At 34.4% G+C, this 16,138-nt stretch overlaps 1 protein-coding gene across 4 annotated transcripts in view; it reads left to right on the top strand.

Moving 5' to 3' along the window:
- ANKHD1 (ankyrin repeat and KH domain containing 1) overlaps positions 1–16,138 on the top strand; it is a gene marked incomplete at its 3' end in the record, with an annotated part of 131,361 nt that overhangs the window by 106,928 nt on the left and 8,295 nt on the right. For all 4 annotated transcript variants that reach the window (XM_081282385.1, XM_081282387.1, XM_081282388.1 and 1 more), the window contains 9 exons: positions 981–1,156; positions 1,874–2,036; positions 5,167–5,262; positions 5,719–5,835; positions 9,293–9,467; positions 10,260–10,716; positions 11,411–11,557; positions 12,241–12,390; positions 12,559–14,171. In XM_081282385.1, the coding sequence (XP_081138511.1) occupies positions 981–1,156; positions 1,874–2,036; positions 5,167–5,262; positions 5,719–5,835; positions 9,293–9,467; positions 10,260–10,716; positions 11,411–11,557; positions 12,241–12,390; positions 12,559–14,171 (3,094 nt within the window). The remainder of the gene's footprint in view (positions 1–980; positions 1,157–1,873; positions 2,037–5,166; positions 5,263–5,718; positions 5,836–9,292; positions 9,468–10,259; positions 10,717–11,410; positions 11,558–12,240; positions 12,391–12,558; positions 14,172–16,138) is intronic.

Genomic DNA, 16,138 nt, shown 5'->3' with positions numbered 1-16,138 from the left:
AATTCTGGAATTCTTTATAGTTAGATGACAGCCAATCTGGTAGTCATTTCCAGTTGGAAAGGTTTGAATGGAAATTTCATATTTTCTCCCTTAACTCCATTAGCTATTTTCCTTCCTTCCTTCCTTCCTTCCTTCCTTCCTTCCTTCCTTCCTTCCTTCCTTCCTTTGGTACTAGGTGCATTCTGCTACATTTTATTTATTTATTTATTTGCTTGCTTGCTTATTTATTTATTTATTCATTTTTATGTGTTGCTGAGGATCGAACCCAGGGATGTCTGCATAGTAAGCAAGCGCTCTACCGCTGAGCCACAACCCCAGCCCCATTCTGCCATTTTAGTTTGCCTTTTTGATTTTATTTTAAGATAGAGTCTTGCTAAATTGTCTATGCCAGCTGTGAACTGTGATCCTTCTTTTGAAGCCTTCACTTCAAAAGGAGTTGGGATTACAGGGGTGTGCAACCGTACCCAGTTTCCCTCTGACTTTTAATCATAAATAGAGAAATGAGCCTTTCCTACCATCTAGCTTTTTTTTTTTTCTGTTACATTTGTGGCCCACTCATCTATTAAAAGTCTTAGGGAAATCCATATTGTTTTGAGAATGAGAGTAGGAAATGTCTTTCAACAAAAATATCAAAGAGATTAGTGTACAAAAGACATATTGGAAAAAAATTATTAACTAGGATTTTAATCTAATGTTTTAATGTCTCTTAATTTCACAAAGTAATTATTGTCTAATGAGTAGATTTATGATAGTTTGGAAGTTATGAAATTGTTTCTTTTTTGCATGGGGTATTAGGTTATAAAGTGAATTCTGGCATGTCTAAATTGAACCTAACAGTTATCAGTTGCTATTTAGTAAAATTTAAGACAGACTATTGTTTAGCTCTTGGGAGAGGAAATCAGAATCTTCTTAAAAGTCAATTGCTTTAGTCTTTTTAAGAAATTATAAAATTTAATTACATAATTTATTGATTTAAACAGACTGGTCTTACCCCCTTGATGGAAGCTGCTTCTGGGGGATATGCAGAGGTTGGAAGAGTTCTCCTTGATAAAGGAGCAGATGTCAATGCCCCTCCTGTGCCTTCTTCAAGAGATACTGCTTTAACAATAGCAGCAGACAAAGGTCACTACAAATTTTGTGAGCTCCTGATTAACAGGTGAGTCATTTTCTATTAAAAAAAAATTTAAGAACACATATATTATTCATTTTATAACCTAAGGGTAAATATATATTTGTATATGTGTATATATGCATGTGTGTGTGTGTGACACACACAGATTTATTTATTTATTTTCCCTATCTGGGTACAGTGACATATGCCTGTAATCCCAGTGACTTGGGAGACTGAAGCAGGAGGATTGCAAGTTTAAGGCCAGCCTAAGCAACTTAGTGAGACCCCATCTTAAAATTTTAAAGAAAGGGGCTGAGTGCAGTAGTGCACATCTGTAATCTCAGGAGGCTGAAGCAGAAAGATGGTGAGTTCAAAGCTAGCCTCAGCAACTTAGCTGAAGCTCTAAGGAATTCAGCAAGACCGTGTCTCTAAGTAAATTACAAAAAAGACTGGGGATGTGGCTCAGTGGTAAGCACCCCTGGGTTGAATCCCCAGTACCAAAAAAAAATTTTAAGAAGTGGGGCAGGGGATGTAGCTGCCATGAAGGGTTCTTGGTTTTATCAAACCAAAACAAAAAAACACCCAACTTCCTGTGGTCCCTTTTACTTTTAAAGTATATAAAATTCTATTACTTTATTGACATTTTAATGTACACTTATTTACATGTTACTCTTTACAAAATAATGAAAGATGGTAGAGAAAAGTAAAAAATGTTAGCCTCTTCCTATAAGAAACAAACTGTATTAACATTTTTGTCTACAGGGGAGCCCATATTGATGTTCGAAACAAGAAGGGAAATACACCACTTTGGCTGGCATCCAATGGTGGTCATTTTGATGTAGTGCAGTTGTTAGTACAAGCAGGTGCTGATGTGGATGCAGCAGATAACCGGAAAATCACACCTCTTATGTCAGCATTTCGCAAGGTAATTTGATGTGGGGGTGAGGGAAGATTTAATTAATTGATGTTGGTGAATCAATTATATTTCCGTAAAAAAATCACTACTGTCTTTCCATTCTTTTGTAGCCAAACCTAAAAGCTATGGGGTAGTTCACTCTAAGCAGCTTTGTTGTTAAATCACTTGTTTCCTTGACTGTTTTTGTTATGTTGTACATAAAATATGAGACTTAAGGGAAACTATTGTATGCAGGTGGATATTTACCTGACGAGGAACAAAAAGGAGTGACCTTTCATAAAAACTTATACCTCTCATATAAATTAAGGCTCACTGTTCTGATATATTTTTTAAATCCTGCTGGATGCAATGGTACACACCTGTAATCCCAGGGACTCAGGAGGCTGAGGCAGGAGGATTGCAATTTCAAGACCAGCTTCAGCAATTTAGCAAGGCTCTAAGCAAATTAACAAGATACTGTCTCAAAATAAAATTTAAAAAAAAAAAAAAAAAGGACTGAGGTGTAGCTCAGTGACAAAAACACCTCTGTGTTCAATCCCTGGTATTTATGTATGTATGTATGTATGTATATATGTATGTATAAATAAATACCTGTCCCATTGCAGTTAATGGTAAACTATAAACTACTTAATATGGCCTACAAAGCTCTCATAATTTGGTTCATGTTAACCTCCTCAGATTGATCATTCATAATACCTTCCCCTTTTGCTTACATAAACTGTAGCACTGTCACTGACCTAGAATGCACTCACCTTTTAACTGCCTAAGGACTTTTTGTTCACTGGTTTTTCTTTTCCTAGGATGTTCTTCATTCCTGTTTACCTGGCTTACCTCCCTACTCATCATTTAGCTCCCATTTTATTTTATTTTATTTTACTCCCCTAACATTTATTTAAAAATTAATTTATCAACCCCCATAATATCCATATATTAAATTCCCAGGAAAATTTATTAATCTAAGATTATATAATATAGTATGTCATTTATGTTTACATCACTTGTCAACAAATTCAGTGGGTAAGTGGATACACAACACATATGAGCCATGTGTTGATATATAATTCTGTTTCAAATCCTGACAGGGAAGATTCTGATATATGACTTCAGCTCTGTGGCCTTGAGGAAGTTATTTCACCTTTAGAATCTCACTTGGCTTTTGTGTGAACAGTGAATAATTATGCAGCTCTCCTGGGACTGGGATATAGACTACCTGGCTTATATTCACAGAAAGTCTTATAAATACCAAGTTTTGTTATAAATCAGAATTTCACTTCACATAGTTCATCTCTGCTTCTATAAATCTCCTCTGTGTTTTCAGTTAGGTTCAATATGCCTCATTATTTTACATTTAGAATCATGTTTGCATTTTTCTTTCATTCATTTTTATTCTAATTTAATTAAATTAATTTTAAGCCAATTTTAAGTTGAAACCATGGAGAATAATTAATTGATGTTATACATATGACAGCAGAATGCAATTCATTTCATATTATACATATAGAGCACAATTTTTCAAGATGCTGACTGTACACAAAGTATTTTCACAACATTCGTGTCTTATACCTCTCATTAACCAAAGGATAATGATGTCTAACTCATTCCACCTTCATTCCTCCCCACTTTCCCCCTCCTTTCCCCTCCCTCCCCTTTGCCCTATTTGAAGTTCCTCCATTCCTTCTATGCTCCCCTCCAAATTGCATTATGAGTCAGCATCCTCATGTCAAAGAAAACATTCGGCCTTTGGTTTTTTGGGATTGGCTTGCTTCACGTAGCATTATATATTCTCCAACTTTATCCATTTACCTGCAAATGCCATGATTTTATTCTCTTTTAATGCTAAGTAATGTTCCATTGTGTATATATATCAAAGTTTCCCTATCCATTCATCTACTGAAAGGTATCTAGATTGGCTCCATAATTTAGCTATTTTGTGAATTGTGCTGCTTTTAACTTCCATTTTAAATATCACTTTTCAAATTCTTTCCCTAATACCCAACTTGAAAAAGGTTTCTCTTTTGTAGTTGAATATTTTCCCTTATCCCAACTTGTAATAACATATTTAATACCTGTTTTGTGTACTGGAAGGACTATGAGGACTGAGAGTTATGGCTATCTTTTCACTGCTTTTTATACCTACTTGTATAGCACAGTGCCTGGCACAAACTAGGTAATCATAGCTTTTGAAGGACAGCAGTATAAGTTATATGTTTTAAAAGAAAATCTTAATGTTTTCTACACTTAATTCTTTTAAAAAATTATGTTTTTAATTAAAGCAGATGTAAATATAGTAAAATGCATCTTAAGGTGCATAGTTTGGTGACATTTTATAAATGCAGATACTTGTGTCACCCAAACCTCCATAAAGATATGAAATAATGCTATAACCCTAGATGTTTCCAGCATTTCTGTTTTCATCAAGTCCCTGTCCCAGAGGCAAACACTTCTTCATCAGACTTATTCTTGAGGATGTTTTAGAACCTTATTAGGAGGGGAAGCTATACAAGCTTGGTTCTATTAAAATAGATAAGCTTAAAACTTATTACAGATCCATGCCACACACATAATCCCAGTGACTCAAAAGCCTGTGGCAGGAGAATCATAAGTTCAAGGCCAACATGGGCAACTTAGTGAGACCCTGTCTCAAAATAAAATAAAAAGGCCTAGGGATATAGTGCCGCCATAGAGTGCTTCCATAGTAAATACGAGGTTGGATCCCTAGCAGAGTACAAATAAAAAAAAGAAAGAAAGATTTTATTTCATCTTTTAATCCCTGATAATGGCACTTATAAAGTGTTTTTCTAGGTTCACGTTATAGGGCTCCAAAAAATTTGGTAGTCAACTTTGTTTAGTCAGGTGGAACCAAAATAATGCTTTGAAATCTGAAAGTTTTGTTTATGTTAGGACTAATTTCCCTTTTATACTGAGATTTATTTTACATTGTCAATTTTTTGTTAATAAATTTATTCTAAGAAGTACTATTTTCAACAGATTTTTCTATTTTTATGGGTTATTGATTAAATTAAAAAGAAGCCATATATTCCTGACCATTTTTATTTATCTAGAAATCTTTTAAGTTGTTATGTATACGAGCAAAATTTCAAAGGAATTGTGAGTGTGTGTTTTGTTGTACTTCTCACAGGGTCATGTAAAAGTTGTCCAGTATTTGGTGAAGGAAGTCAATCAATTCCCTTCTGATATAGAATGCATGAGATACATAGCAACAATTACAGATAAGGTAAGTTTACTATAATATTGAAGCACATTTTGGTTCTTTTTAGAATTATATATCCAGATGTACAATTAAGAGTTTGTTTTTCTCCTCTGAGATGTCAAAAGCATAGATCTTTCTATACTTTAGTTTTTCCACTTGCAAAGTACATAGTACCCTAATTTTTATAAAAAATATTATTTCCCTCTTACTGTGGACCGTATTTGAAGTGACTCTGGTTATGGCTTATTACTAAACCATTAGTCTGATGAAAAAGTTTTCTAAGAACCTACAGATTTTTGAGGAAAGATGCCTTAGTTTGATTAAAGTTGTATACAGGACTGGACTCAGGATAGCTTAATTTGGCTTAGCAAATTTTCGGTGTTTTGAGCTTTAACCCCCTAGATTTTGATGTGCTCATCTACTCATGTTTTATTTGGCCTCTATATATTATGTGTTTTTATATAATTCCATTTTCTGTAGGAACTATTAAAAAAGTGTCACCAATGTGTTGAGACAATTGTGAAGGCTAAAGACCAGCAGGCTGCAGAAGCAAATAAGAATGCAAGTATTCTTTTAAAGGAGCTTGATTTGGAAAAGGTAAGTGGGAAAAATAATTTTCCTTATTAGAAATTGTTCAAAATTAGGTAGAATAAATTTGTCACCTGTATGACCAATAATCTTAATAAAATTTGATTTGAGGAAATTGTTAATATATTCTCAAACCACCATCCATTTAATTTGAACTATCATTCATAAAAAAAAATATTTTGAGACCATATAAATGAAGGATTAGATTTTGAGCAAGATTACCAGTTTACCAAATGACATTACTATCTAAGTGACTTTAACATTAATTTGAGAAGAAATTTAGAAAACAATTGGAAATCATTTGTTCATTATAAGATTTTGGATGTAAGTTTATTAGATTCCTTATTAAAGAGTAAGTGTCTAGGATGTGGGTACAAGGTAAAAACATTAAAAAAAAAAGATTGCCATTCAGAGGCCCAGTCAGCTTGTTTGAAAAATAAGGATGTTGATATTGATTCTAGAAGTTGTAATAAAAGAATATCACGAATTGTTTAGCATTGTTCTAGGAATGCAGGACATAGCTGATCATGAAGATATTTTGTTGATGAAAAAGTATCATTTTGAAAGAGGCTAAAATTTTGATACCAGTTCTTAAAAAAAAAAAAAAAAAAAAAGCTATGGTGATGAACACCTGTAATCTCAGATACTCAGGAGGCTGAGGAAGAAGATCACAAGTTCCAGGCCAGCCTTGGCAATTTAACAAGACCCTGTCTCAAACAAAAATATGAAGAGGGCTGGGGCTGTAACTCAGTATAGAACACTTCTAGGTTGTTTTATTATTATTATTATTTATGTATGACAGTAGAATACATTTGACAAATCATACACAAATGGAGTATAACTTCTCATTAGTCTGGTTGTACATGATGTAGAGTTACATAGGTAATGTAATCATATTTGCACATGGGGTCACTCCTGGGTTTAATTCCCATCTTAATTACCACAACAAAACAAGAGAGAGAAAAAAAGATGATTGCATGAATAGGCAATTTACAGAAAAAGAAATACAAATGTGCACTAAATAGATGAAGATTGTTCAACTTCATTAGTAAAGAATTGCATAATAAAAGAGTGGCCTAAGTTTTTTCTTTTTCTTTTCTTTTTTCTTTTTTTGTCCTAATTAGTTATACATGACAGCAGAATGCACTTCAATTCATTGTACACAAATGGAACACAACTTTTCACTTCTCTGGTAACTTCATTACCCTAGGTGCAATCATACATGTACCTAGGGTAATGAAGTTCTTCTCATTCCACCATCTTTCCTACCCCATGCCCCCTCCCTTCCCTTCCCTTTGCTGAATCCAAAGTTCCTCCATTCATTTCATGACCACCCACCACCACCACCATCATGGATTGGCATCCACTTATTAGAGAAAATACTCGGCCTTTGGTTTTTTGGAATTGGCTTACCTTACTTAGCATGATATTCTCCAACTCCGTTCATTTACCTGAAAATTTTGTATTTTTATTTTCTTTTAATAACTGTATATATACCAGTTTCTTTATCCATTCATCTGTTGAAGGGCATCTATCTTGGTTCCACAGTTTAGCTATTGTGAATTGTACTGCTGTAAACATTGATATTGCTGCATATCAAAATCAGTATGCTAAAGTAAATAGATACATGTTCAAAGATATGGATATATAAGGATATTCATTGTTATTTTGCTATTGGGTGGAAAGTGTAAACCTTAAAATCTTTATCAATAGGAAATTAAATAAATTTTTGTAAACTTGATAAACTTATATAGTTTAAAGCCAGATAGAAAATAATTTATACTCATTTTTAAATTTATGTATATATAATTTATATATATATATATAAGTGTGTGTGTGTTTGCATGTGCATGCGTGCTTGGAGTCCAACACAGGTTCTTAAATATGCTAGACAACTACTCTACCACTGAGCTACAACCCCAGACCATATATTCATTTTCAAATAAAGTGAAATTTGAAATTAGATGACTCCTAAGGTTCCATTCATATCTGTAACTTTTTATTTTTATGTAACTATCCAGGGATATAGTAGCAATTCCCTACGTAGTCAGATTGCTCTTATGCCAAAAAAGTGATGAAATCACTTTTAGCTGAATATACAATCTCTTCATTTTGTCTGCAAACCCCCCCCCCCTTTTTTTTTTACACCGGAGGTTGGTAAACTTTTTCTATAAAATGCCAAATAGTAAATATTTTAGAATGTACATAAGATTTCTGTAATAAAAACTTAACTTTGCTACTGTAGCATGAAACCAGCCATAAACAATTGGTAAGTAAATGAGTGTGGTGGAGCTGGGGTGTGGCTCAGTTAGAGTACTTGCCTAACATGTGTCAGGCACTGATTTTGATTATCACATATAAAGAAATAAAAAATATAGGTCCATCAACAACTAAAAAAATTTTTTTTTAAATGAGTGTTGCTGTATTCCAATAGAATTTCAACTGTGGGCACTGAAGTTTGAATTTTGTATTATTTTCACATGAAATGTTAAGATTTTCAACTATTTAAAAATGTAAAAACTAATCTTTCCTTTCATACCACATAAAAACAGGCAACAGACTGGATTTGTCACAGTCAATATTTTGCCCACCCATGATTGAAATGAATAAAAATTTCAAAGAATAGTCAATTTGTGCCTCAGAATGCTAAATTATGGTTTTAAGGGAAATGCTTAATTACCACAAGAAGAACTGGGCTTCATGTACATATTCTTATAAGTTTTTTTTGTTTGTTTGTTTTTGCATAATTTCCATAGAAATAGGGGTAATAATGTATTTTCTACTTCAGATTTTCATTATGTTCTTAGGTAACCTGTTTGTTAACTGTGCTCTTTTTGGCAGGGGTAATATATGTTAAAAAGTATATAAGATATATGTGTTAAAAATAGATGTTTGCAAAACCTAAATATGGTGAGAATTTGATGTTTTAATAGTCTGTTTCTTAATTGGATTCTCTTTTCATTAGTGGGCTATAAGATGTCATCATATATTTTCGATTTGTATATCTTACATATAAGAATAGTTTGAAAAAAATTTTTTTTTCCATTTTGTGGGTTGTCCTTTTACCCTTTTTTTTTTTTCTTTTGGCACCAGGGATTGAACCCAGGGGCACTTTACCACATCCTTCAGCCCTTTTTTATGTTTTATTTAGAGACAGTGTCTTACTGAGTTCCTTAGAGCCTTACTAAGTTGCTTAGGCTGGCTTTGATCTCTCTATCCTCCTGTCTCAGCCTCCCAAAAGTCCCTGGTATTATAGGCGTATACTAACGCGCCCAGCCCTTTTAGTTTCTTGATGGTTCTTTTGAAGCACAAAAGTTTTCAATTTTGATGTTGCCATTTATTCTTTTGCATTTATAAATATTTTGAAACACATCCATGGAAAGCCTATGTATCATGAACAAAAATGCCACTTCATTCTTTAAATTATCACATTAATGTTAAAATGATAAACTGGCTTTGTTTGTAGTCAAGAGAAGAGAGCAGAAAGCAGGCTCTTGCAGCTAAAAGAGAGAAAAGAAAAGAAAAGAGAAAAAAGAAAAAAGAGGAGCAGAAAAGGAAACAGGAAGAAGATGAGGAAAACAAACCTAAGGAGAATTCAGAACTAGCAGAAGATGAGGATGAAGAGGAGAACGATGAAGATGGTAAGAAATGACTGATTGGAATTAGTGAAAAATTTTCTTATTACTCATTATGAATATCTTTTGCTTCTAGTCAATGTTAGTTAAATTTTTTATTAAATTAATCTGAAATTGATAATTGACTTTTATAGTAAATAATTTTAATGTTTTACACTGTAAATTGATAGAGAAACAGAAGAGAGAAAGCAAGCACATAACATGAAGAAGTTCAGTTGTGATTTAAGTCACCTTGTAAAATATTGTGTGCATATTAAAAGCAATAAAATAAGAGATTTAACAGCTTTTCTTCAGGTTCTTCTCTACCTCTAACTTCCCTGATTAAAAACTAGAAAGAGAGAGAGTTCCTGAATAAATTATAGTAGCTAAGATTTAGGCTTGAAACTATAAAGGGCAAGCATGTCAGTATAACTGGAGTTCCTTATTCTCAAGAGTTGTTTATGATGCTATATGGCTGTGGTTGTAATAGGCAAATTATTTTTGCTTTACTTGAATTCTATTTCTAAAATAATATCTAAAAAATGTCCTAAATTCAAACTATGTAGTTTTGATTAGTTCATGAGATTAACATTTCATATCTTAATTATGTTAATGGGGTATATATTTTCTATACCAACCTAGACATCCAATTATAATATTGTATATTCTAATGGCAGCAAATATTTCTTTATTTATTAGTGAACACTGGTGGAAAGAAAATATGACCTAAAAGGCTGAATTATTTGGTATATTTTGTCACAATTTGTTTTCAGATCTGTGACTCTCAATGTGATTTTTATCCTTTTTTTATAATTTCAGTGGAGCAAGAAGTTCCCATAGAACCTCCTAGTGCAACCACCACCACCACAATTGGAATTTCTGCAACATCTGCAACATTCACAAATGTGTTTGGGAAAAAAAGGGCCAACGTGGTCACAACTCCCAGTACCAATCGGAAAAATAAGAAGAATAAAACCAAAGAGACCCCTCCCACAGCACATTTAATTCTGCCAGAACAACATATATCTTTAGCACAACAAAAGGCAGATAAAAATAAAATAAATGGAGATCCTAGAGGTGGTGGTGCAGGTGGGAATAGTGATTCGGATAACTTGGACAGTACAGACTGCAACAGTGAAAGTAGTAGTGGTGGTAAAAGCCAAGAGTTAAATTTCACTATGGATGTGAACTCCAGTAGTGACAGGAGGTACCCGTCACTGCTCCTCAATTCCCAAGAAGAGAAGATAATTACTACTGCTTCCAAAACTCAAACACGGTAAATTTTTCAGATTTGCTAACTCTACATTCATCTTTCCTTTTTCAGACTTGGCACAAGAATTCAAAGTATGTTATCCAAGTTGTGTTAAACAATTTAAATCTACCATATTAACTTGTCTTTAATATCCAAAACTAAAATTTACCTGGGTCCTCTTAATCATGTGCTAGTTAAGATTATAAAACAGGGGCCGGAATTGTGGCTCAGTGGCAGAGAGCTTGCTAAGATTTATAGTTTGAGGGCTGGGGATGTGGCTCAAGCGGTAGCGCGCTCGCCTGGCATGCGTGTGGCCCAGGTTCGATCCTCAGCACCACATACAAACAAAGATGTTGTGTCCGCCGAAAACTAAAAAATAAATATTAAAAAAATTCTTTCTCTCTCTCTCTCTCTGCTCTCTCACTCTCTCTTTAAAAAAAAAAAAAAGATTTATAGTTTGAAGTTGATAATATTAGCATGCCTTGATTTTATTTAACTGTCATTTTTATTGAATTTGGTCTAACTTTTGACTTCTGAATCCATTTTTATATTAAGATAGATGATGATTCTTTGGTCATTTCTATTTTTCTGACTTGGTTATTTGATGTGCCGGACTTAAATTCAAATATTTCAGCATAACTTTGTCTATAAAGGGGTAATCTCTTGAGTTTCTACCTTAACACTTATCTTTTGTTGAACCTGATATTTCTCTCTTCAGACTTGAAGGTGAAGCGAATTCTAATTCCTTGTCAACAAGTTATAAGTCAGTGTCATTGCCATTAAGCTCTCCAAACGTAAAGCTGAATCTCACTAGTCCTAAAAGGGGTCAAAAAAGAGAAGAAGGGTGGAAAGAAGTTGTGCGAAGGTAAGTAGGATTAGTCTCATCTTTTTAACTCTCATAAATCATATAGGTTCTCCTTTCCATGCCAGATAGTTACCTAGTTAATTAATGAATAATTTGAATGTGACCATTATTGTAAACTATAGTGCCATACTAAATCCAGAATACGCTCAAGCACAATCAGAAGCAATACATAAATTTGTGTTTTGTATTTATATATATAAGTTTCTCTTCCTTTAGCTTATCCCAAATGTTGACTCTTTTGGATAACCTATGATTTGCTCTTTATGTAGATTAAACGTAAGACTTTTATTTTTTATTGATGTATATTTGAGTTGTTGATTTTGATTTAAAATGAATAAGCTAACATTATTCAGTATGGAATTTAACAACATGGTATGCATTATTTTATTTTAGATAGATTCAATACATGGTACTTGCAGTTTAGTTGATATAAGTGATATTTTGAGCAGATTTGAATACTTGGAATGAGTGAGTTAAATATAATTTGTTTTAAATGGCAATGTAAGTTTTAACTTGCCTAAATTCAATATGATGAGAGATCCAGTTCTAAGATAAAAAATTACAATAATATATTTTTAGATTTAAGAAATATTCTATAAATGTCCATCAACTTATCGCTGAGACATCTTTTTTTAATAAAGACATCTAATTTCATAAGCTCATGAATAGTCCTCATTTTATAGGTCAAAGAAGTTGTCCGTTCCAGCCTCAGTGGTGTCCAGAATAATGGGAAGAGGAGGATGCAACATCACTGCAATACAAGATGTTACTGGTGCCCACATCGATGTGGATAAACAAAAAGATAAGAATGGCGAGAGAATGATAACAATAAGGTAATTGTGAAGAATTTATATTACTACTTCTGAGTATAATTTTATAAAAAGCAAGCTTTTGTTAGGTATAATACAATTAAGGATTTTATTTGATGGTTAAGAATACATGTGTTTTGTTTGTTTGTTTTTTAATGCTTTTGGTCTTGTTTTTGTTTGTTTTTTCCCCAGGGGTGGTACAGAATCAACAAGATATGCAGTTCAGCTTATCAATGCACTTATACAAGATCCCGCTAAGGAACTGGAAGACTTAATTCCTAAAAATCACATCAGAACCCCTACCAGCACCAAATCCATTCATGCAAACTTCTCATCTGGAGTAGGCACCACAGCAGCTTCCAGCAAAAATGCATTTCCCTTGGGTGCTCCAACTCTTGTAACTTCACAGGCAACAACATTATCTACGTTCCAGCCCACTAATAAACTTAATAAGAACGTACCAACAAATGTACGTTCTTCTTTCCCAGTTTCTCTTCCTTTAGCTTATCCCCACCCTCATTTTGCCCTGCTGGCTGCTCAAACTATGCAACAGATTCGGCATCCTCGCCTACCTATGGCCCAGTTTGGAGGAACCTTCTCACCTTCTCCTAACACTTGGGGACCATTTCCAGTGAGACCTGTGAATCCTGGCAATACAAATAGCTCTCCAAAGCATAACAATACAACCCGTCTACCAAACCAGAATGGGACTGTTTTACCATCAGAGTCTCCTGGACTAGCTACTGCCAGTTGTCCTATCACTGTCTCTTCTGTAGTTGCTGCCAGTCAGCAACTATGTGTGACTAATACCCGAACTCCTTCATCAGTCAGAAAGCAGTTGTTTGCCTGTGTGCCTAAAACGAGTCCTCCAGCAACAGTGATTTCTTCTGTGACAAGCACTTGTACTTCCCTGCCTTCTGTCTCCTCTGCACCTATCACAAGTGGGCAAGTTCCCACTACATTTCTGCCTGCAACTACTCCTCAAGCACAGCTTTCTTCACAAAAGATGGAGTCTTTCTCTGCCATGCCACCTCCCAAAGAAAAAATGTCCACACCAGACCAACCCATGACAAACCTATGTACCCCATCGCCAACTGCAAATAGTTGCAGTAGCTCTGCCAGCAATACCCCAGGAGCTGCAGAAACTCACCCATCTAGTAGTCCCACTCCTCCCTCCAATAACACACAGGAGGAGGCACAACCATCCAATGTGTCTGATATAAGTCCTATGTCAATGCCTTTTGCCTCTAACACAGAACCTCCTCCATTGACTTTGGCATCACCCAGATTGGTTGCTGCTGATAAACATGATACCAGTAATTTACCTCAGTTAGCTGTACCAGCACCTCGAGTTTCTCATCGAACACAGCCCAGAGGTTCTTTTTACTCAGTGGTACCAAATGCAGCCATACACCAGGATCCCCAGTCTATTTTTGTTACAAATCCAGTTCCTTTAACAACACCTCAAGGCCCACCAGCTGCAGTGCAACTTTCTTCAACTGTGAACATTATGAATGGTTCTCAGATGCACATAAGTTCAGCAAACAAATCTTTGCAACCTACATTTGGCCCAGCTACACTTTTTAATCACTTCAGTAGCCTTTTTGACAGCAGTCAGGTACCACCTAACCAAGGTTGGGGAGATGGTCCTCTGTCCTCACGAGTTGCTACAGATGCCTCTTTCACTGTTCAGTCAGCATTCCTGGGTAACTCTGTACTTGGACACTTGGAAAATGTGCACCCTGACAACTCCAAGGCACCTGGCTTCAGACCACCTTCCCAGCGAGTTTCTACTAGTCCAGTTGGTAAGTTATTATTAAGTATTCCTAGAGCTTAAGTTGCAGGCTCTTAGAGCCTAACCTCTTATTTCAAGATAATAATAAAGCATTTTTGTACGTAATATTGCATGACCTTGTGTAATAAACAGTAGAGATCTGAGTAAATGGACAAAAAAGTAGCTATAGGTAAATCACTTACATATAATAAGCTAGATCTTTCAATCAGAGTAGGAGGTAATACCTTGTATCAGCTTATTTTCTTAGAATTGGTGTCAGATTATGTAAATAAAAATGATTCATGGTATACATCAAGGATTCCAGATGTGTAGACTTTAAAAATCATAGTGATTGTATTAGATTTTAAAAATTAAAGTTACAAAAGTGTTTAGATACCAGCCTACAATTTATATTATTTAATGGTACTATATATTATTTATATTTATATTAGATGCAGCTATTTGAAGAGATCCATCTAGTCATTTATGGGCTCCTATATTTTTAAAAGAAACTTAGATTAAACTATCAATTTCTTAGCATTGTAAGAAAGATGCAGATAGATTTGAATCCATTGTTGGCTTGGCGATGTTTGGAATAACAAAATCTATTTTTCAAAGTTTAAGAGCCAAATTTAATCTAATCTATGCTGTACAGAAAAACAAGTTAAAAATGGTAGCTGACCCAGATTGGGGTAAGGAACACTATTTTCACTTAGTATATCTCTTCCAACTACCCTAACATGCATGTTACCTTTTTGCTAAACTACTAATCTATGTTGTTTAGAATTGTGAGTTATGGGGCTGGGGTTGTAGCTCAGTGGAATAGCACGTGCCTAGCAGGTGTGAGGCACTGAGTTCGAGTCTCAGCACCACATATAAATAAATAAAATAAAGGTCCATCAACACTTAAAAAAGTATTTTTAAAAAATTTGTGAGTTATGGATATGTCATAGCCTTAACTTTCATTTCAGATATGTTTTATTTACTTGTCTTTCAGGAAAACAGTTGTTTCTATTTTATTTCTTTTTTTTCCTTTAATGTTATTTTATTTGTTTTAATAAATTATATATGACAGTAGAAATGCACTTTGATACATCATGTATAATGGAGTATAATTTCTCATTCTTCTGATTGTACATAATGTAAAATCCCACCAGTCATACAGTTATATATGTATATAGGGTAATAATGTCTGATTCATTCTATTATCTTTCCAACCCCACATCCCCTCAAGTAATTGTTTCTTGTCTTTGAAGCAGAAACATAAGTCTCCCCAAGACCATCTATGATCTCCTTTTTTCTTTTTTTCTATAAATAGACATCAGTTGTAACTGTTCATTTTGGGAGACTAGTAAAGATCTTCAAAAGCCACAGGTTGAAAAAAATTGCTCATTGTCAGTGCTCGAGTTGTGATAGAAAATAGTATTCTTAAACTTGGCATGGTGATGCACACCTGTAATCCTAGATACATAGGAGACTGAGGTGGGAGGATTAGGAGTATGAGGTGAGCCTGGGACAGCATAGTGAAACCCCCTTCTCAAAAAATAAATAAATAGGACTGGTGTTGTTGCTCAGAAGTAGAGCACTTGCCTAGCATGTGTGAGGCACTAAGTTTGATCCTCAGCGCCACATAGATAGGTAGATAGATAGATACATAGATAGATAAAGGTGTTGTGTCCATGTACAACTAAAAATATTTTTAAATAAATAAAGGAAGTATTCATCTTTGACCCTCCTTCTGGGGCCCAGGATTAATAAGCTTGACCTTATATTCTTTGTTCTTTGTTTGTTTGTTTTTAGTACTAAGGATTTAATCCAGGGGCACCACTGAACTATATTCCCAGCCCTTTTAAAAAAAATTTTATTTTGAGACAGGGTCTTGCTAAGTTGCTGAGGCTAACCTCCAATTTGTGATACTCTTGCCTCAGCACCTGAGTTACTGGGATTCCAGGTGTGCACCACCATGCCCTACTTGACCTCAATTCTTAACAACCTGTA

The sequence above is a fragment of the Spermophilus citellus genome (assembly GCF_964194105.1).
Source record: "Spermophilus citellus genome assembly, chromosome: 1".
In the NCBI taxonomy this organism is placed as follows: domain Eukaryota; kingdom Metazoa; phylum Chordata; class Mammalia; order Rodentia; family Sciuridae; genus Spermophilus; species Spermophilus citellus.
Note: the sequence above shows the minus strand (reverse complement) of the source record. Positions and strands in the feature narration are given on the sequence as shown.